The sequence below is a fragment of the Leucopleurus acutus genome (genome assembly GCF_964270905.1).
Source record: "Leucopleurus acutus genome assembly, chromosome: 5".
Lineage (NCBI taxonomy): Eukaryota > Metazoa > Chordata > Mammalia > Artiodactyla > Delphinidae > Leucopleurus > Leucopleurus acutus.
The window spans coordinates 48,573,772-48,597,439 of record NC_139147.1 but is presented as its reverse complement, the minus strand read 5'-3'; the positions used below and the strand labels follow the sequence as shown (position 1 = coordinate 48,597,439).

The 23,668-nt window shown below is 38.5% G+C and overlaps 1 protein-coding gene across 1 annotated transcript in view; it reads left to right on the top strand.

Moving 5' to 3' along the window:
* Positions 1-23,668, top strand: part of ABI3BP (ABI family member 3 binding protein) — a 259,008-nt gene that overhangs the window by 59,940 nt on the left and 175,400 nt on the right. The window contains exon 2 of the mRNA XM_082839240.1: positions 3,381-3,560. Within this exon, the coding sequence (XP_082695366.1) occupies positions 3,381-3,560 (180 nt within the window). The remainder of the gene's footprint in view (positions 1-3,380; positions 3,561-23,668) is intronic.

Sequence of the window (23,668 nt, the reverse complement as noted above, 5' to 3'; positions counted from 1 at the left end):
TACTGTATAGCACAGGGAACTCTACTCAGTACTCTGTAATGGCCTACATGGGAAAAATAATCTAAATAAGAGTGGATATATGTATATGTATAGCTGATTCATTTTCCAGTATACTAACACAATGTTGTAAATCAACTATTCTCCAATAAAATTTTTTTTAAAAAAGACAGAATTCATGTGTAGCAAGATAATAAAGGGATTTGAGTTCCTAGATCCAGTAAGGAACTGGGATGAGAGTCTCAATATACTATTAAATTTGTGATGCTGTTTTGAGAAAAGATTTGTTTGTGTGCTTCTTCTTTCTCAGGACTTTTAAAAGTTTAGCTCTAGAGAGTAGTATGAATTGGAATTTTGGAGAAAGTAGGTCAGATAAATGCTAATTTATTCAGAAAGTTACATGATGTTGATGTATTTATTGACATAAATTATTAGCAAAAGGGAGAAAGACTGGAGTCATGAAAATTCTGGGCAGAGGAAGCAAGAACACTTCCACTTTTGTTAGTCAGTAGTTCTGTTTACAACCTTCCTTTTTCTCAGTTGGTACAGCCATCCTTCCTACTTTCCAAGGGGGGGAATAACATGGTACATCAGGCCATAGTCTGTGAGCAAAGGTCTAATGTGATGATGCTGTGACTCTTGACTCTTAGCCCAAAAAGAGTGCAACCTAAGCTCATGAAGATTCCTAATCTCTTCTTCCTAACAAGGTGTTGGAAAGAGGCCAGCTGTTTTTTGATTTATTGTGAGACCCGATAACCTTATAAGGTAGCAGAATATTAACCCTAGATTAACTGTAGGGTTAATCTAGGCACATAACTAAGAAGGGGAAAATTGGCTTGACCAAAATCTGTGTTATATATGTGAGATTATCTGTCTATCTATGATTTTGATAAGGTGATATATATATATCACCTTATCAAAATCTTATAAAGTTAGGACAAAACATTATCAGTTAACATCAATTTCAGCATTACGGTATGGGGGTTAGCTACTCCTTACTCATTTGGGTCATGACAAAGTTCTCAATAAAAATGAGAGCAGGAAGTCCAGCCTAGCGAGAACCTAAGATGCGGTTTTGACGCTGAACTTAAGCTGCAGACTGATAGAGGTGTGGCTGCCCTCAATTTAGTCATTTGTCCTATAAGAGAATTGGACTAGGTGAGCTGGGGAAGAGTCTCCCTCAGACTTTTGGATAAGCTGCTCAGTGTATCTGGGTTTTTTGCCACAAGGGTAGCAATAGCAGTCAGAGAACCAAGAAGTTATAGAAATTTTATCAAATTCTTGGGAAGTACAAAGTACTATGCACATACCTGGAAATAGTACTGACTGCTAAAGTAAGAGAGTGGTTCCCACAGCCTGGTCTCCAAGACGTGTTGTTTTTATTGCTTCAAAGGCCTAATGGAATTCTTCTATGTGGCTATATTGAGGTCACCCAGGATGACTTTTTACTGGAATAGTATAAATTTAGAGCGATAGCTTTGGGAAACGCATGCTATTTAGAGGTCCTGACTGGTATATATACAATATAAGTCTTTGATTAATGAGAAATAGACTGAATTATTAAGTTGGTAAATACAGTCTTCCCAATAGGTAAAATATTTTTAAAATATGAATTCCCAGTGAAAGAAAGAAAGAAAATAATTGAAGTCCACAATCTCTTATCTAAAACTCTCAGAGCCAGACTTGTTTTAGAATTCAGAAAATCTTTGGATTTTAGAAATGTACTAGGATGCCTAGACCATGTATTAAGTAACCTGTTCAGTGAGGTCTTGATCAGCACCCTTTAATTAAGCACATTTAAGTATAGGAATTAAGATTCCTGTAATTAGAATCTAGGAAAATGGTACAGATGAACTTATTTGCAAAGGAGAAATAGAGTCACAGATGTAGAAAACAAACTTATGGCTACCAAGGGGGGAAGTGGGGGTGGGATGAATTGGGAGATTGGGACTGACATATGTACACTACTATGTATAAAATAGATAACTAATGAGAACCTACTGTATAGCACTGGGAATTCTACTCAATGCTCTGTGGTGAGCTAAATGGAAAGGGCATCTAAAAAGAGTGGAGATAGATAGATAGATAGATAGATGATAGATAGATAGATAGATAACTCATTCACTTTGTTGTACAGCAGAAACTAACACAACATTGTAAAGCAACTATACTCCAATAAAAATTAATTTTAAAAAAGATTCCTATAATTAAACATGTGAGTAAGTCACACTGACTATTCAGTGAGATTAAAGAAAGACTAAGTGGCCTCATAACAGTTCAGGTTGAGTTTTGTTGCCAAATTAGTTTGACGTGAACTTACGAAAACCTAACAAAGCTTTTTTGGATTTCTAAACTGTGACTAACGGGCTCTGGATGGACCTGATTAAGTAACCAATTATCGAGCAATTACTGTGTACCAGCTTTAAGATATTGCCATTTGCACTAACCTTTGTAAACAACCTGTCAAAGTAGACATCGTTATCCATAATTTACAAATCAAGAAAGAAGGCTCAAGCACAGGTTAGTGAGCAGCCAGGGCACACTTATAAGTATATGGCAGAGCTGCAGTTTGGACCCAGCTCCTTCTGGCCCCAAATAATAATAATAATAATAATAATGCCTTGAAAATATAGAGTTTCTCTGCTTACTCTGCAGTCTCTCTGGGGAAGTTCACCCAATAATCATTTATAAACTAAAGACACCCCGATGGATCTGGACCCCATTTGTGAGCATCACACTTAGATAGTCAACTTACTGTTGGAAATGTCCAACCGTAAGTTGACTATCAGTTGTATCACTGACCCAGCAAACTCCAAATGGAACTAATCATCTTTCTTCTCAGCCCTGCTCCTTTTAGAATCCCTTATTCTACTATCTCAGTTACCGCTAAGCCAAAACCCACCCACTTCCCTCCCTTTCCAACTCTGTTAATCACTAAGTCCTGCGAGGATACTGCTGGAGACCAGCACTGAGGAAGCTGGGGGTTTTAAAGTGCAGTAATTCAATTTACTGATAAGAAATTTCAGATCCTTTCACCATTCCCAGATAGGATGTATAAAATGAAGGTTCTGACCAACTGTGGATAGCCAAGGTAGCCTTAAATCCCATTTACCTGCTCAATAATAAACTACAAAATATTAAACCCTAAGATTTTACTTTGTATTCTAGACTGCTTTTGCTTTATATGTTATTAAGTCTGTTTTCTTTGATCTCAAAATTACCTGTATTTTAGCTGTTTTGGTGGGTGTGCTGTGATCTTGAGTAGCTAGATATCACGATTTCCAATAACAATGCCTCTAGCCAGTAACAATGCCTCTAGCCAGTAACTTTGGATGCTAAAGAGGTGAAGTAACAGCCACCTATATTTTTGTTTCCATCTTTAGGTAAAAGGCCAAACCTGAAGGTCCACATCAATACCACAAGTGACTCCATCCTCTTGAAGTTCCTGCATCCACATCCTAATGTAAAACTGGAAGGTTTTCTCCTGGGATATGGAAGCAACTTATCACCAAACCAGTACTTCCCTCTTCCTGCGGAAGGGAAATACACTGAGGCCGTGGTTGGTAAGATCTTTGGGTTTCAGGCATAGGAAGAAGAGGTAAAAAGGTAATGGGTGTTATATGATACATAAATCTCGAAGCATCATTCTTTCTATACCCTCAGCCGAACGAAATGCCATAATTACAAAACATCTTCATAATTGTTGTAACCCATAGCACAATTTTTTACATTAAAAAATATGTAATGCTTATACTGCAGAAATAATCAACTTCATTGCCATTATACCTACAGTCCCTGACCACATAACTAAACTCGCACAGGGAAAAAAACTAGCTAAAATACCTTAAATCTCTGTAACATAGCTTGTTTATGTGGATTAATTTTCCTCCCTGCTATGTCTTTACTTTCTTCTGGTGGAAAATACCATCTACAGCTTTCTGGGTGTCTTTTCATGCCAAGCTACCTTTAAAAAGAAAAGACAGTGTGTTACATTTAAACATTTTTAGGGTATTTCAGACAAAAAGGTTAAAGTTTGTATTTGTGTTATGAAATTTTAAATTTCTTTGAAAATATTTTTAATCACATTAAAATGTAATTTGAGGATGTAGGTAACTTCAAGCCATCTCCAGAAAAATTATTTGCAAATAAAAGGTTTTTAAAGGATAACATTTTTTTAAAAAGGGATCATCTATTTAAAATGCTGTCAAAGGCTTCCTGAATAGCCTAAGATTTATATTTTGATCCACTGCTAGGATTATTGCTAAAGAGTCTTTTCATGAACTTCCGAAGTTTAATCCTATAACTTGAACTACTGTAGACCAGATCTGACATTCATGCATATATGTAGCAATGTTGAAGATGAATCTATTTTGTCCTGCAGCCCTTTGTTCTCATAGAGAAGTCTCTGTTGTACTTTAAAATTAGGCAAGCGGGCTTTCCTGGTGGCGCAGTGGTTGAGTCCGCCTGCTGATGCAGGGGACACGGGTTCGTGCCCCAGTCCGGGAAGATCCCACATGCCGCAGAGCGGCTAGGCCCGTGAGCCATGGCCACTGAGCCTGCACGTCCGGAGCCTGTGCTCCGCAACGGGACAGGCCACACAGTGAGAGCCCTGCGTACCGCAAAAAACATTTAAAAATAAATAAATAAATAAATAAAATTAGGCAAGAGAGTAATATTATTAATTATAAATGTCTGGACTGAATTTTACATAAGGTAAGCACTTTAAAGTAGACACATTACAGTTCGTAACCCTTCAAAATTTGAGAATTAGGCACTTTGACAAATGTAACAACACTAACCTTGACCATATAAACCATAAGGAATTTGAAAATTTGCAAATATTTCCCCACCATATTCACCCTTCACTATAAAAAGTGACTGGAAGCTGTATATGTACCCGCAAACAAGCGGAAACAGATCTACTGCTCCTTTACTTGTTAAGCATTAGAAGTAATATTTTACTTATGATAATTTTTTTTTTTTAATTTATTTATTTTTGGTACGTGGGCCTCTCACCGTCGTGGCCTCCCCCGCCGCGGAACACAGGCTCCAGACGCGCAGCCCCAGCGGCCATGGCTCACGGGCCCAGCCGCTCCGCGGCATGTGGGATCCTCCCGGACCGGGGCACGAACCCATGTCCCCTGCATCGGCAGGCAGACTCTCAACCACTGCGCCACCAGGGAAGCCCTACTTATGATAATTTTTTATCCTTGGTAATATAGATTGCAAATTTGGTCAGTAGTAAACATCCTTTCCCTATGATGTGGAAGGCATTCAATCCTAAAGTGATAGAAGTCAGATTGCTAATGAAAAATATGTGTAGAAAACTATAAAGAAAATTTCTACCACAGATATACCAAGCTTTCACTAATTCAGTGATGAGGGATGATCAAATAGACTAGGTACCTTTTTATTTCTTTACAATTATTTTCATTCCTTAAAACTTTTTATTATGAAAAAATTCAAACATATAAGGAGAGGAAAACCTGTAATTACCCTCATGTCTCATCATGCAACTTAAATACATAGCACTGTTTTGCTAATCTCTTTCCATGTATTCTTCACACATGCTAATTTTAGGGGTATTTAAAAGTGTAACTAGATATCATATTTGTAAAATTTATGAACACCTCAGTATGCACCTCTAATAGATAAGAAATAATTTTAATAATGCCTTGCTTTTATCACATTATAACAATAATCCCATAATATATTTTTATACCTAGTCCGTATTTAAATTTCTCTGGTGATCTTTAAAAATGCCTTCTTAGAGTTGTTTCTTTCTTGAATCAGGATCCTATATGTTCTACATGTTAGGTTTGGCTGTTAGGTCTCATTAGTCTCTTTTATTCCATAACAGTCCTCTCTCCCTTCCCTTTTTAAATGTCATTGATTTGCTGGAGAAATTGGATTATGCATCCTGGTTCACATTCTGTATTTAACTGACTGCTTCCATGTCTTTTTGAACTGGCTCCTCTATCCCTGACTTTCCTGTGAAAGATATTTAGATTTGGGTTAAGCATTTGGGGAGAAAGAATACTTTATAGATGTTATGGTTTATTTCCTAACAACTCCCAAAGAGGTACATAATGGCTGGTGTCATACTTAGTGATGTTTAAAGCAGTTTGGTGTGTTTAGGTGGCCTCAGCCTGATCCCTCCATTATAAAATTCATCATCAAATTTTCACTTAATGGTTTTAGCATCTATCAATGCTCATTGCCCAGATGCATTATTTTATACAGAGGTTGTAAAATGGTAGTTTGGTAGTTTTACATTCTAGATAGAATCTAATTCTATCATTCCTTCTGTATTTTTTAGCTGAAATTCTACATTAAAGAATTTTATTTACTTTTTCACGTTTCTTATCTAGTGTTTTAGGAAAGACAGGATAAATTCTCATCGTAATAAATTGATGCCTGGAAATCTGCAGTGGTGACCAATGATGTTGTTTGTTTTATAATCAGTAAGAATGCATTGGTTATTTTGCATTGATTTTTAGATATTTAATGATTTTTAATCAATATATCACTTATCCACCCCTAATGATTCTTTTCATTGTCTAGCTTAAATATGGTTGGTTGTTTAACTCTGGTTCACTATTAAATTTTGAACTTTTTAAAGTCAAAGTTTATGTCTTATTTGGTTATTCATAGCAGGATGACCTACATTGTATAGATAGGTAATAAATATTGTGGCACTGAATGGAACAGAGTCAAGTCTGTGTAGAATATTTAGGCTGGAGGAGGCCATGAGAGATTGTCTAGTCTAGGCCATTGTCATCAGGCTAATATATATCTAAACCACCCTAGAACAGACCACTGTGTACCTTAAAGATCTCTAAGCACAAAGCTTCCCAAACTTCTCCTGGAAGGCTATTGCAAGCAGCATTTTTAAAACTCTTACCTTATCCTTTAGATCAATGTGCTCTTTTTATTTATCTCCTTTCTCTTCTAGTATTCTGGTGGAAAAGGAAAAAAACATTCCTCTTAGATATTTCCTTTTCCATCTTTCTTTATGCCAAGGAATCTGTGTGCTTCTACTTTTATTACTTCAAAATGGACTTGCATTTCCAAATTAAATGTTATCCTCTGGTTGCTTAAATTGATTATTTACAGTCTTTTTTAATGATTATGATTGTAGTAATGGCTCTTAAATGATTAAACAGCTGTGTATTAGTTTTCAATTGCCACTATAACAAATTACCATGAACTTGGCGGCTTAAAACATCACAAATTTATTATCTTATAGTTCTGTATGTCAGAAGCCCAATGTGGGTCTCTCTAGGCTAAAGTCAAGGTTGTAGGCAGGGCTGCATTCCTTTCTGGAGGCTGTGAGGGGAGAACCTGTTTCCCTGCTTTTTTGCAGCTTCTAGAGGGACCCACATTCCTCTTCTACTTTCAAATCTAAAAAACAATACAAATGAATATATATATATATATATATATATGGTATATATATGTACACACAAAACAGAAAAAGACTCACAGATATAGAAAACAAACTAGTGGTTACCAAAGGGGAAAGGGAAGGGGGCAGGGGCAAGGGATTAAAAGATATGAACTACTATGTATAAAATAGAAAAGCAACAAAGATATATCATACAGCAGAGGAAATTATAGCCATTATTTTATAATAACTTTTGATGGAGTATAATCTGTAAGAATACTGAATCACTATGCTGTACACCTGAAAGTAATATAATATTGTAAATCAACTATACTTCAATAAAAAAAAATCCAACAACATTGGGTCAAACATTGCTCACACCACATCACTCTGATCTCTTCTGCCTTCCCTTTTCCACTTTTAAGGATCCTCATGATTATATTGAGCCCACCTGGATAATCCAGGCTACTCTCCATATTTTAAGGTCAGTGGATCAACAATCTTAACTGTATCTGCAACCTTAATTCTCCTGTGTCTTGTAACCTAAGATATTCACAGGTCCTGAAGATGAGGATGTGGGCAATCTTTGAGGGCTATTATTCTGCCTGGCACAGACTGTATGTTTGAAATTTGTGTCTCTATTCTATTCCCTTTCTGCTACCAATTTACAGTATGGTCATTCTCAATTCTGTTCATCTGTAAAACAGTAATAAAGTCTATTTTTCACAGATGTGCTGTGGGCATGTTAGTAAATTCATGATCATAAAGTGATGAGTTGAAATCCCTTGGGTCCAAGTTGCAAGAGCAAAGAATTTTTATTTCTTTATGGAAAAAAAGCGTCACTTATAACCCCTCTTCTTACTTTATTCTGTAAGAGGATAGTAGTATTTCTTCAGTTGCACCAAACTATACCCAAATATTGTAACTTACTTTCATTTTCGAAACAAATATTAAGTGTCACTTTGACTCATTCCACTTCTTGATGTGTTTAAAAGATCCCACCACTGAAATGAGAAGCTGTTGATCATTCAGAAATATTGAAGTTAACGTTTAGTGATATGTGGACTAAGACTCCTACTAAATAATCATTTATAAGCATTTCTACATTTATTTTAATATCTATCTATCTAGTATTGACAGAGGTATTTTCAAAAGTCACTTGCTGGTCTTACATGTAAAAATAAAAAACAAAATATTCCCTTTTGCTATTTTGGAAATTAAGATTCATATGAAACGTCTGTAAAACTTTTACTTCTGTAGAATCTTCTAAGATTTTTGTAGATTAATTGGAGCAGTAGAAAAAGTAGTATTTTCCCAGGTGACTATTAATAACCATTAATGGCCTTGAGTCCTGCAGTGATGTGCTAAAATATGATTCTTATATAATAGATCTGCTAGTTTCCCCTAACCTTTTTTCCCACATCATGAATGTTCTCATTTCTGGCTTACACATTCAATTTTTGCTTTGTTACTTTTATGTTCAGCTGTTGGTAATTTTGCAAACATCCAAAAAAGGAAAAAAATGAGAATTTTTTGACATTGAATCTTTATAGACTCATACTTTATGATGTTCTCTTGACCTCTGAAAATACTTTAATCAGCGTCACCTGGGAAGGAAAAAGTTACATTCCATCTGTTTTGTAGAGCAAGTTAAGGAGTTATTTTAGTATCCTTACTGCAAGAAAAGCTTAAATTGGAAAAAAGTCATATATATTTATCACTACCAAGAATTCTGACTTAAGGATTTGTCTTCCAACCAGGTGTTAGGACTCCAAAGGGATATAAGAGGGCAAATTGCTTAATCCTCATGTTCTCACAGCTGCTAACCTTTACATTCACCGCCCTAAGAAAGCGAGTTTCTCACACTGAGCCTCTCAGTTACTCCCCCTGGTCGCCATCTTGCCGGTAACCCCTCAGAGTGATTACTGCTAGGGAGGTGGCAGACGCGATACCGATAGCTCTGAGGTGCTCTGCCCTGGAGAGATCCTGGACCAGAATGCTAACATCTACATTCTGGGAAAGATCCTCCTCTGCCTGAAGAGGCAGCACCATTTGGGGAAAGAATATGTATGTTTTCAGGGAGACGGACCTGGGTTCAAACTCAACACAACTACTTACTACGAAGTAGTTCTGGGTAAGTCATTGAACTTCTCTCAGTTTCATTTTTTTCATCTATAAAATAGAAAAATAATCATTCAGGAGTGTTGTGAAGACTATAAATTATTTGTGAAGACTATAAATTATTATGATAAGACTAACATAAACCCTAGCACAGAGTAGGTATGTTTTATAATTTTTGTTAGTTGCTATTATAACAAACTGAGTGGTTTTAGATAATATACCTAACTTTCTGAGCTTTGTTTCAGTTGCTAATAATGAATGGACTAAATCACTGGTAAAGTTTTGGTCAGCTCTAAGATTTTAGCGCTTAGATTAAAAACCCTTAGTCTAAGTAATAGTCCTGTGCTTTCGTTTTCTGTTTTGTTTGTTTATTGGTCAGTTTATTGGTCAGTGTCAGTAAAATTGCAGAGGTAGATTGTTTTAGCAGAGCTGTCAGTAACTGAAAAGAAGTAACCATACTACTGTCTATCGCAACTAAGAAGTGTTTTCTTGGAAAGGATAACTCCCCAAACTGATTAAGAAACCAAAGAAGCAAAAGCTAAGACAGTGACACAGCACTCTTGGCGCACACACAAGTGTCTTCCATAGTCACCATCTTTTAGTCCTAAAGGGGGGATTCCCTTTCAGTGCAATTGGCTGAATAGTGTTGTCAGGTGACTCTTATTAGAGTTTCACAGCTGTGGCCTCCAAAGGAGAAGGTGAATCTTCGCAAGATACAGCTGAAAGGGTTTGGCATCCCTAGATTTCACTTTTCTTGTCTCTGTCTTACAAAGCAATTTTAGCAAGAACATGGCAAGAATTTTGACCTGTCCTACTAAATATAGATCAAAATAAGACCTTGCCACTGTTTCATTTATTTTAACTGATGGTAGTTTTATCTTAAGTTCAGGCCAAACTTTAATCATCAGTTTCTTATTCTGACATTTCTTGCTTGCTTTTTATTTCACTGGGGAAAATTAATTTAAAATTTTTCTGAATAAAATTTATTTACAATGATTCAGATATGAAAATTATATGCTTATACATGCAATTTATATTCCTCTATATTATTAACACCCCTTACAAGTTTTACCCCTTAATTTTTACATTTGTTTAGAAAGCAAGAGCAAATGCAAAATTTTCTCTCATCCTTGCAACCCTTAGAACTTCAGCTGTCCTTTTCTCTTCGTCATAAAAATATTTAAGCATGCTCTATTCATTTTTATGGAAGTGGGATGAAATACAAAATAATAGATATTCTACTATTTATTACAGGGAAGGATAAATATTACCTAATGACAAAAAACGAGTGAATATTTATTGTAAGTGCCACAAGGAAGGTGATGGTGGATTCACTGAAGAAAAATTGGAGGTTGAAAATAACTGAAGGAACTATATAAGGAATTAATTAAGCTGAAAAATAACTAGTGAAAATGGGCAAGGTAAACTAACAGGAAGAAAAGATACAGTGTCAGCCATTGAAGCCAGCTCAGTTCTCCTCATCTCTGGCAGAATTAGCAAGAGACTGAGCGGAAAGAGCAAAATAGCCTCCTGCGGTGAATACAAGGTAGTCCCAAAATGCAGATGAGGGATATGATAGTTACGCAGGGGTAGGTAGTAGTATTAGTGCCCTTTTACACATAAGAAAACTGAACCTCTGAGAGTTTTAAGTAACCTTCCCAAAGTGCCTCAGATGGTAAATAGCACCAAGGCTTGAACCCAGGAAGTCTGGCTCAAGAACCTGAGCTATGAAACACTGCACTCTACCGCCTCTTAAAACGTAGGGAATTTTATCTGTTCTTCTACAGAGGAAAGTACGCACAAGCCCCTGATTTGTTGCTTCTATAATGTCCTTTACTTACTTATTTTTTTCTTTTTATAATGTCCTTTAAATAGTAAACAGACAAAAAGAAAGGCCATGTATCATGGAAGCAGCCATTGGCTACCTAACTCATTAAGGTTTAAATGAGTTAAAATATGTAAAGCAGTTCCTGTGTCCCCAAAACTTGGTCTCTTCTACCCATACCAGCACGACCATCTTTCTTTATTGTGAGCTGCCCTGTCAAGCCCTACTGCCCCTACTCTTCCTAAGGCCATATCTGGCCAAGGAAGGCAACATTTTTGTCTCTCTCCATGAATATCCTGGAGGCTAAGCATTTTCTTTGACCATCATTCTTAATAAATTGCTATTTGTTTTTATTTTGATGTGTCTAGTCCCAGACTCTATACAAATAGAAAACTCCCAGGAGTTAAGGACCCTAGAAGCCTTAGATTTCTTTTTCACGTCCAATGTTGTCATAATTTAGCAGCATGATGAATGAATGAATGGGTGAGAGTCAAGGGAGAGACCCAGGAAGTCTGAAATAGCTGTGGGTCACATTTAAGATACATTTTTCTCTTCTGTTTAAAACTATTTCTTACTTAGTTCTTTCTCTGGAAATGGTTTTATCACTGGGAAGTATTTGGCTTTAAATAGTTAAGATTAATCCAGATTTTTCATTAAAATAATAGGAATCTCAGAATCACTTTATTTTCCTCCAAGGTGCAAAATTTAGCAGAACTTGAGTAAGCTTCAAAGGGGAATTTTTAAAGAAATTGGCCTAGTGGGTACCAATTTCTTAATAAATGTTATGCCACCACTGAAACAATTCTCCATGAGTTTATACCAGAAAAGCCTTGTTTGATAACAGATGTCTATTTCACCTGTTTTAAGATAAAGATAACATCTTTTCAAAGTTCTATTTTTTATAAAAAAAGATAACATCTTTTCAAAGTTCTATTTTTTCTCTCGGATTCAACTATAATATTTCCATGGTCTTCCTGATCTCACCAAACAATAGATAAACTGTCTCCAAATTTATCATTTCTTGGAAATACAATAAAAGAAACTCAATATTCTTACATAAAGCACAACAATTTTTTTCAAAGGTATTGCACAGTGCACTGAGACCAAAATCTAACTTTAAAAAATTTATTCTTAATTATTTCTAGAAGGGTTCCCCAAAATAGCATATGGCCCTTTTGTCATGGGTCAAAAGTATACCCTGTCCCAGACTTATGGCAAGAGGCTTGTTGATGAGAAGTGGTCTTAGAAAGATAGCTGCCAATATGAGGATAAATTAGAGGGTTATCTGGGACAGATACTAGATAATGTTTAGACTTTATAATTTCCTTTACTTTTAGGAATGCGTCTCAAAACCAAGGACTACAATCAAATCCTAGTTTCCTAACTACCCATATACTATTTCCTTAAACATTTTACTTTCTCTGGACACAACACTCTGTCACATACTGATCCCGTCTGAAGTGCTATGCTGCGAGCGCCAGCATTTAGTCACATTCTGGTTTGGATTGTTCCATTTTCATTATTTTGCTTTTGTTTTCACTAGTCATGTCTCACCAACCAAACAGCTGCTCAGGGTGAGAGCTGACTCTCACCATCCCTCGTGTACTCCATGATCAGGGTCAATAGATCTGTGCGTGTAGGAAATGACTCCCCAGAAATTGCTCGGAGTTTGCTGGGCAGGTCTCCCAGTCAACACAATAAAGTCCCTCTTTGCCTGGGGTAGAAATCTCTAGGAGAAAAAAAATGATGTAACTGGCTTACAGCGTTGACTCTACCCCATTTCTCAGGCCTGGTTATGGTTTACACCTGCTGTTCTGGCTTAATTATTAATGGTGCTCCCATTTCTCTCAAGAGTGTCCCAGTTTAGTTGAAAAATTATGTGCATAATACACACGTGGGAGAAAGCCTTGAATTCTTAGCATCGTCCCCCAGTCTTTCATCACCTGATTCCAAGCTAATAGCTCAGCCTTTTCTCTGCCACTGGGGGTACTCCTCAAGGAGAAGAGGTTTGCCACTGGTTGGCCTGATGCATTTCATGAACGAGGCTGAGTGCATAGTAGCCGCTCACCAAATGCTGGAGTGGAAGTTCTCACCAACCCACGAGCTGATGCTTTAATGTCATTGGGCACCTACGACATGCTGGGCCAAGGGCTTTACAGAGACGGGTCATTGAATCTTCACAGCAACCCCTTGATGCAGCTACTATTAGCATCCTCTTCTTCCCAATGAAGACAGTAAATCCCTGAGAAGTGAAGGAGTCTGCAGGTGGCAGACTGGCTCTAAAGCCCGTGCATTTGACTACCATGCCATAGTGCTTTCCCCATGGCGTCTAAGTGTTATGTGACCTTTGAACCCTATGTACAAACTCATCTCCTGGGAATTATTCCTGACCCCCTCAACCCCCGCATGGTAACGCTGACTGAGCATTTAAAAAGAAAGAAAACACCTTGCCGATTTGAAGGCTCTGGTTTACCACCTAATAGTTACCATGATCTAGCTTTATTATTTGAAAGGAAAATATCCAAAGTCCCAACTTTTCAGTCATATTTCCTGTAGAGATAACATTAAAAACCTGATGCGTTCACTGGAAAATGTGTGTGTGTGCAGGCTCTCCATCAAGAAGAGCCAGCCCTTGCCAAACATTAAACAAGTTCACAGACAACACCCTACATTAAACTTCTCTGTGGGGTGCACATATAAAACACAGGCAAGGAAAAAACTACGACAATGAAGTCAACAGTTTTAATGTCTAACAGGTCTCTAAGCTAGGAAAGGATGGGTACTGGCTGTGGCAGCAAGTCGTAGGAGAAAGAGTTCAAGTATTGGTTTCCAGGGTCAGGGAGAGAATTTGTCAGCGCTTGCAAGTGAGGCAGGGTTAGCTAGGGACGGTGGCTGAGTGAGAAGCTCCAGACTGAAAGCCAGGATGACAGGAAATGAGGAATTACCTGGGTTGTGGTCAGGAAGCGGGGAGGGATTGGGGATGGAGGGGCAGGTCGGGTGTGGCTTCCTGGGCATGTGACCGGTGCACTCAGAGGAGCCCTGCAGTGAAGTTTAATGCTTTGCTGTCTTGGAAATGTTAGTAAGCTTACCTTTCAGTTTTATCTCATCAGTGAGGTGGGATGGGACAACGGTGTGTGTGCTGAGGGCTTGGCGCCTGGGCTCTTGTCTTTGTCTGCCACTCCCTCCCTTAATTTGCTTCTCAACTGCCTGGTCCCCCACCCGCTGCTGTAGGCCTTCCTCCTCCCACCTCCACTTAGCAACTACTACTGCCCTCCACCTTCCGCAGGGACTTGGGTGTGGATGCAGGGAGGGTCTGGTGGGCACCTCCCCCCTTGGTGACATCTGGCAGGATGTGGTGGCAGCAGTCCCCACACTGGCTGGCAGTGACACAGTGCGTTAGCTTCTTTCCCACCCCCATTCAGGTAGCTCTGTCCCAGGACCGAGGTTACAATCCCTTGGGGTCTGTGGGTTCTGATGGCGGGCCTTTGGGAAAGGGAGACTGGCTTTTTTTTTGCTCTGGGGGCTAAGGTGTGGGGTAAGGTGCTTTGATGCTGAGGCTGCTTCTGGTGGGAAAGGGTCCCACACAGTCAGGAGGGAGGGGATGGGGGGAGGTGAGGGTTTGTACGCCTCTGCAGGGCACAACATGAAATAACCAGTAAATACCATGACAGGTCAAGACAGAGTCCATGAAAGAGAGAAAATGTTTTATATTTTGGTGTCTTTAATGTTTCTTTTAAAATAGCAGATCCATCGTTTGATTTTTGCATTGACTGGGGTCATAAACTTACATAGTAAGCACCCGGCGAAGTGTGTATTTTCAGTAGCTTCGCCTCCCCAGCTCTCATCAAAATTATAGGAAGACTCTCAGGAAAAGTTTTCAGCAATGTCTTCCACATTGAAATCTGTCGTTGAAATGCTCCTCTGTTTGGAGAAAGGGTGCATCTTTCCTTCCAGACAGCAAACTGAAGAGTGAAGGAGTGTGGCGGAGCTTTCGAGGGTCCACCGTACAGTGTTTAGGAAAAGCCCCTTTGAACCTCTTCCTTCCACCTCCACCTTTTCCACGTCCTCTCTTCTCATCAAAGCTGGGTTGTCATCTCTTATTTAGAGGCTTCACTCTGCAGCACAGAGATGAGGGGCTGCTTCTTACTGCTGCCATCTGTTCTGAACATACATACCAACATGAGCTTCGTGTCAGCTCCCTTCTGTGGTCTGTGCCTGAACATTCTAGAATCCCACCAATGGCAGATGCTCCTAGTCATTTTTGCATTAGCAGTTGCTCTGCGGTCCAAGGTGGCTGCGCCTTTTATGGTTTGTTTAACCTTCACCATTGTCCCACCCTGCTTGGGCGCCAGGGCCCTCAGGCTGCCTCTTAAGGGCTGAGAGAAGCCAGAACTGTCTCAGAGCCCCAGGGCATAGCAGAAGGCTTTGTCAAAATGGGCATTTGTTCATTTTCCAAGTGATTTTGTAACGTTTAACAGAAATAAGGCCTGAACAGTGATTAGTAGGATTTCCTTTAAAATTTGTCTTAAATTACTTTTGAGGTGAAAGGTAAGGATTATCCTTACACACAAAACCACATACTATTTATAAGAAAGAACTTCAAAGGAAAAAAATATCAGTTCTACAGATAGGCTCCTCAAAGACGAATTCAGTGGTTGAAGTTTACCTGCTTTTCAAAAGATTATTTGCTGTTGCTGACAGCTATTTCCCAGACCTATACTTATTTTTCTTTTCTTTCTGCAAAGCATCAAACTTCCTCCATCTTTACTCCAGCCCCAGGCAATAAAGGGGTAGAGAAAAAGATTCATTCATTCTTTCAGAAAATGTTTGTTGTGCAATTACTGTGTTTCTAGGTTTAAAGGTACAGAAATGAACAAAATATGAACTGAATCTGGGCCAGATCCCACGTGATCCTCAGCCCACATCTTCCTACAGAGGCTTAGAAATACTCTAAAAAGGGGAGGACTTCTATCTGTGATGATTCATGATGCTATAGACGTTCATTTTTATGTACAGCTAAGGGCAAGGTACTAGTAATCTACTTAGTGATTTATTAAAAATTGCTAAACTTCTGTATTCATAAATTCAGTAAGCATAGTAAATTTAGAGCAGAACTGGCACTACTTATAACTACTGTCTTCTATTTGGACTTCTGGCTTCCATGAGGCTTTGCAAAGCTATGACTTAGCAGGATTTCCCCAATTTTCCAGAAAAATGCCCCATTAGTGTTTTTTCCAAAAGGGACACTGAACGTCCTGAAAGGATGTCAGTGATATTCCTGAGTTGGTCAAGCCTATCAAGGGCCACTGTTAGAGCTTGTTAATATGTAATTACTTTAGGGTTACTTAATTATCACAGATGTGTTTTGTGGTGAGCTTTGTTAATACTACCTTTTGACAGGATACATCTGTTGCCTCAGTGATATTTGAGCTTCTCATTTTCTAGTAACCAGGCTTCAGAATGGATGTGGACTTCGGTTCAAATACAAATCATTTGGGCTTCCCTGGTGGCGCAGTGGTTGAGAGTCCGCCTGCCGATGCAGGGGACACAGGTTCGTGCCCCGGTCCGGGAACATCCCACATGCGCGGGGCGGCTGGGCCCGGGAGCCATGGCCGCTGAGCCTGCGCATCTGGAGCCTGTGCTCCGCAACGGGAGAGGCCACGGCAGTGGGAGGCCCGTGTACCGCAAATACAAATCATTTGTACCCCATTGCTGAAAGCAGTTTGCTGCTGTGGTGTCAATTTGTTATCCTTACTTTGTCACCGGAATGTGAGGATGGGGGTGGGCACAGGGAGCAAGGTTGGTTACAGGACTGAAATTTACAACTGCTTAGAGTAGCCTTTCAAGCGATGAGTAGACAAGTAGCATTTTATGGTCTTTTTACCCTCCAACCCCCTCACCAGACTGCACCCCTCTCTCAGCGAGACTGCTCTCTTCCAGCCCTCCTTCATGGACCAGCAGGTGAGGGAACAGTGTCTGAAGCACGGGCAAGGCAGCTGAGACAGAACTGCAGCACCAAGGGCCCCCCGAAGCTCTGTTTGCTTACCCGTAGAGTGGCCGCACTTAAGATTGTGCTTTTTAAGAACTGAATAGTCCGTGAGTGGGACTCTCTGCCTGGGCTTAAAACAGAAGGAGGCTTTTCAAGGGTAATTTTCAAACAGACATTACTCAGCGTTGATGAAATAAGGCACAGGAGCTGTCTGCCAAATGTTAAAAGATAAAGGGAATACTTAAATTTGGATTGTACCCCTCAGGTCAGATTGCAGCTAAGTGTGGCATGTGGATGCTTGCAGATGCAGAGAAAAACTAATAATTTTCTATATGGAGATTTCCATGACCATAGATTTTTTTTTCAGGTTTTGTGGATGATGTACTTAATAGGAGTCTTACGATATGCCACATTGATTTCCAATAAAATAGTTACCTTAGCTTATCAAATCCTAAAGTACCTTTAACTATAAATCATACCACTATTTTATATAAATCTAAGAAAGAATAAAGCTGCTGATTAATGACACTGCTTTTGCATCCCTGGGGCTTGTGAGGGAGCTTCCTTTGACTCATTGATACATAAATTTTTTTTAACATCTTTATTGGAGTATAATTGCTTTACAATGGTGTGTTAGTTTCTGCTTTATAACAAAGTGAATCAGCTATACACATACATATATCCCCATATCTCCTCCCTCTTGCATCTCCCTCCCACCCTCCCTATCCCACCCCTCTAGGTGGTCACAAAGCACCCAGCTGATCTCCCTGTGCTATGCGGCTTCTTCCCACTAGCTATCTATTTTACATTTGGTAGTGTATATAAGTCCATGCCACTCTCTCACTTCATCCCAGCTTACCCTTCCCCCTCCCCATATCCTCAAGTCCATTCTCTACATCTGCATCTTTATTCCTGTCCTGCCCCTAGGCTCTTCAGAACCTTTTTTTTCTTTTTAGATTTCATATATATGTGTTAGCATATGGTATTTATTTTTCTTTCTGACTTACTTCACTCTGTATGACAGTCTCTAGGTCCATCCACCTCACTACAAATAACTCAATTTCATTTCTTTTTATGGCTAATATTCCATTGTATATATGTACCACATCTTCTTTATCCATTCATCTGATGATGGACACTTAGATTGCTTCCATGTCCTGCTATTGTAAATAGAGCTGCAGTGAACATTGTGGTACATGACTCTTTTTGAATTATGGTTTTCTCAGGGTATATGCCCAGTAATGGGATTGCTGGGTCATATGATAGTTCTATTTTTAGTTTTTTAAGGAACCCCCATACTGTTCTCCATAGTGGCTGTATCAATTTACATTCCCACCAACAGTGCAAGAGGGTTCTTTTTTCTCCATACCCTCTCCAGCATTTATTGTTTGTACTTTTTTTTCTCTTTTTTTTTTTTTTTTTTTTTTTGCGGTACGTGGGCCTCTCACTGTTGTGGCCTCTCCCGTTGCGGAGCACAGGCTGTGGACGCGCAGGCTCAGCAGCCATGGCTCACGGGCCAAGCTGCTCCGTGGCATGTGGGATCTTCCCGGACTGGAGCACAAACCCATGTCCCCTGCATTGGCAGGTGGACTCTCAACCACTGCGCCACCAGGGAAGCTCTGTTTGTAGATTTTTCGATGATGACCATTCTGACTGGTGTGAGCTGATACCTCACAGTAGTTATGATTTACATTTCTCTAATGATTAATGATATTGAGCATCCTTTCATGTGTTTGTTGGCAATCTGTATATCTTCTTTGGAGAAATGTCTATTTAGGTCTTCTGTCCAAGGGTTGGGTTGGGTTGTTTGGTTTTTTTGATATTGAGCTACGTGAGATGCTTGTGAACTTTGGAGATTAATTCTTTGTCAGCTGCTTCATTTGCAAATATTTTCTCCCATTCTGAGGGTTGTCTTTTTGTCTCGTTTGTGGTTTCCTTTGCTGTTCGAAAGCTTTTAAGTTTCATTAGGTCCCATTTATTTTTGTTTTTATTTCCATTTCTCTAGGAGGTAGGTCAAAAAGGATCTTACTGTGATTTATGTCATAGAGTGTTCTGCCTACGTTTTCCTCTAAGAGTTTTATAGTGTCTGGCCTTCCATTTGGGTCTTTAATCCATTTTGAGTTTATTTTTGTGTATGGTGTTAGGGAGTGTTCTAATTTCAATCTTTTACATGTACCTGTCCAGTTTTCCCAGCACCACTTATTGAAGAGTCTTTTCTCCATTGTATATTCTTGCCTCCTCTATCAAAAATAAGGTGACCAAATGTGTGTGGGTTTATCTCTGGGCTTTCTATCCTGTTCCATTGATCTATCTTTCTGTTTTTGTGCCAGTACCATACTGTCTTGATTATTTTAGCTTTGTAGTATAGTCTGAAGTCCGGGAGCCTGATTCCTCCAGCTCCGTTTTTCTTTCTCAAGATTGCTTTGGCTATTTCGAGTCTTTTGTGTTTCCATACAACTTGTGAGATTGTTTGTTCTAGTTCTGTGAAAAATGCCATTGGTAGTTTGATAGGGATTGCACTGAATCTGTAGACTGCTTTGGGTAGTATAGTCGTTTTCACAATGTTGATGCTTCCAATTCAAGAACATAGTATATCTCTCCATCTGTTTGTATCATCTTTAATTTCTTTCATCAGTGTCTTATAGTTTTCTGCATACAGGTCTTTTGTCTCCTTAGGTAGGTTTATTCCTAGGTATTTTATTCTTTTTGTTGCAATGGTAAATGGGAGTGTTTCCTTAATTTCTCTTTCAGATTTTTCATCATTACTATATAGGAATGCAAGATATTAATGTGCATTAATTTTGTATCCTGCTACTTTACCAAATTCATTGATCAGCTCTAGTAATTTTCTGGTAACATCTTTAGGATTCTCTATGTTTAGTATCATGTCATCTGCAAACAGTGACAGCTTTACTTCTTCGTTTTCTATTTGGATTCCTATTTATTTCTTTTTGCTATGGCTAAAATTTCCAAAACTATATTGAATAATAGTGGTGAGAGTGGACAACCTTGTCTTGTTCCTGATCTTAGCGGAAATGGTTTCAATTTTTCACCATTGAGAATGATGTTTGCTGTGGGCTTGTCATATATGACCTTTATTATGTTGAGGTAAGTTCCCTCTGTGCCTACTTTCTGGAGGGTTTTTTATCATAAATGGGTGTTGAATTTTGTCGAAAGCTTTATCTTCATCTATTGAAATGATCATATGGTTTTTATCCTTCAATTTGTTAATATGGTTTATCACATTGATTGATTTGCATATATTGAAGAATCCTTGCATTCCTGGGATAAACCCCACTTGATCATGGTGTATGAGCCTTTTAATGTGTTGTTGGATTCTGTTTGCTAGTATTTTGTTGAGGATTTTTGCATCTATGTTCATCAGTGATATTGGCCTGTAGTTTTCTTTCTTTCTGACATCATTGTCTGGTTTTGGTATCAGGGTGATGGTAACCTTGTAGAATGAGTTTGGAAGTGTTCCTCCCTCTACTGTATTTTGGAAGAGTTTGAGAAGGATAAGTGTTTCTTAACTCTTCTGTAAATGTTTGATAGAATTCACCTGTGAAGCCATGTGGTCCTGGGCTTTTGTTTGTTGGAAGATTTTTAACCACAGTTTCAATTTCAGTGCTTCTGATTGGTCCGTTTATATTTTCTGTTTCTTTCTGGGTCAGTCTTGGAAGGTTGTGCTTTTCTAAGAATTTGTCCATTTCTTCCAGGTTGTCCATTTTATTGGCATATAGTTGCTTGTAGTAATCTCTCATGATCTTTTGTATTTCTGCAGTGTCAGTTTGTACTTCTCCTTTTTCATTTCTAATTCTGTTGATATGAGTCTTCTTTTTTTTCTTGATGAGTCTGGCTCATGATTCATCAATTTTGTTTATCTTCTCGAAGAACCAGCTTTTAGTTTTATTGATCTTTGCTATCGTTTCCTTCATTTCTCTTTCATTTATTTCTGATCTGATCTTTATGATTTCTTTCCTTTGCTAACTTTGGGGTTATTTTGTTCTTCTTTCTCTAATTGCTTTAGGTGTAAGGTTAGGTTGTTTATTTGAGATGTTTCTTGTTTCTTGAGGTAGGATTGTATTGCTATAAACTTCCCTCTTAGAACTGCCTTTGCTGCATCCCATATGTTTTGGGTCATCGTGTTTTCATTGTCATTTGTTTCTAGGTATTTTTTGCTTTTCTCTTTGATTTCTTCAATGATCTCTTGGTTATTTAATAGTGTATTGTTTAGCCTCCATGTGTTTGTATTTTTTTTTTACTGATTTTTTCCTGTAATTCATTTCTAGTCTCGTAGCCTTGTGTCAGAAAAGATACTTGATACAATTTCAACTTTCTTAAATTACCAAGTCTTGATTTGTGACCCAAGATATGATCTATCCTGGAGAAGATTCCATGAGCACTTGTGAAGAAAGTGTATTCTGTGGTTTTTGGATGGAATGTCCTGTAAATATCAATTAAGTCCATCTTGTTTAATGTATCATTTAAAGCTTGTGTTTTCTTATTTATTTTCATTTTGGATGATCTGTCCATTGGTGAAAGTGGGGTGTTAAAGTCCCCTACTATTATTTTGTTACTGTCGATTTCCCCTTTTATGGCTGTTAGCAATAGCCTTATGTATTGAGGTGCTCCGATGTTGGGTGCATAAAGATTTACAATTGTTATATCTTCTTCTTGGATTGATCCCTTGATCATTATGTAGTGTCCTTCTTTGTCTCTTGTAGTAGTCTTTATTTTAAAGTCTATTTTGTCTGACGGGAGAATTGCTACTCAGCTTTCTTTTGATTTGCATTTGCATCAAATATCTTTTTCCATCCCCTCACTTTCAGTCTGTATGTGTTGCTAGGTCTGAAGTGGGTCTGTTGTAGACAGCACATACACAGGTCTTGTTTTTGTATCCATTCAGCCAGTCTCTGTCTTTTGGTTGGAGCAGTTAATCCACTTACATTTAAGGTAGTTATCAATATGTATGTTCCTATTACCATTTTTTAAATTGTTTTGGGTTTGTTATTATAGATCTTTTCCTTCTCTTATGTTCCCTGTCTAGAAAAATTCCTTTAGCATTTGTTGTAAAGCTGGTTTTGTGGTGCTGATTTCTCTTAGCTTTTGCTTGTCCATAAAAGTTTTACTTTCTCCATCGAATCTGAAGGAGATTCTTGCTGGGTGGAGCCATCTTGGTTTTAGGTTTTTCCCTTTCATCACTTTAAATATGTCTTGCCACTCCCTTCTGACTTGCAGAGTTTCTGCTGAAAGATCAGCTGTTAACCTTATCGGGATTCCGTTGTATGTTATTTGTTGTTTTTCCCTTGCTGCTTTTAATATTTTTTCTTTGTATTTAATTTTTGACTGCTTGATTAATATGTGTCTTGACATGTTTCTCCTTGGATTTATCCTCTATGGGACAGTCTGCACTTCCTGGAGTTGATTGACTATTTACTTTCCCATATTTGGGAAGTTTTTAACTCTGATCTCTTCAAATATTTTCTCAGTCTCTTTCTTTTTCTCCTCTTCTTCTGGAACCCCTACAATTCGAATGTTCATGCATTTAATGTTGTCCCAGAGGTCTCTGAGACTGTCCTCAATTCTTTTCATTCTTTTTTCTTTATTCTGCTCTGCGATAGTTATTTCCACTATTTTATCTTCCAGGTCACTTATCCGTTCTTCTGCCTCAGTTATTCTACTATTGATTACTTCTAGAGAATTTTTAATTTAATTTATTGTGTTGTTTATCATTGTTTGTTTGCTCTTTAGTTCTTGGTCCTTGTTAAATGTTTCTTGTGTTTTGTCTATTCTATTTCCAAGATTTTGGATCATCTTTACTATCATTATTCTGAATTCTTTTTCAGGTAGACTGCCTATTTCCTCTTCATTTGTTTGGTCTGAAGGGTTTTTACCTTGCTCCTTCATCTGCTGTGTGTTTCTCTGTCTTCTCATTTTGCTTCACTTACTGTGTTTGGGGTCTCCTTTTCGCAGGCTGCAGGTTTGTAATTCCCATTGTTTTTGGTGTCTGCCCCCAGTGGGTACGGTTTGTTCAATTGGTTGTGTAGGCTTCCTGATGGTGGGGACTAGTACCTGTGTTCTGGTGGATGAGTCTGGATGTTGTCTTTCTGATGGGCAGGACCATGTCTGGTGGTGTGTTTTGGGGTGTCTGTGACCTTATTATGATTTTAGGCAGCCTCTCTGCTAATGGGTGGGGTTGTGTTCCTGTCTTGCTAGTTGTTTGGTATAGGGTGTCCAGTCCTGTCGCTTGCTGTTTGTTGAGTGGAGCTGGATCTTAGCATTGAGATGGAGATCTCTGGGAGAGCTCTCACCGACTGCTATTACATGGGCCAGGAGGTCTCTGGTGGAC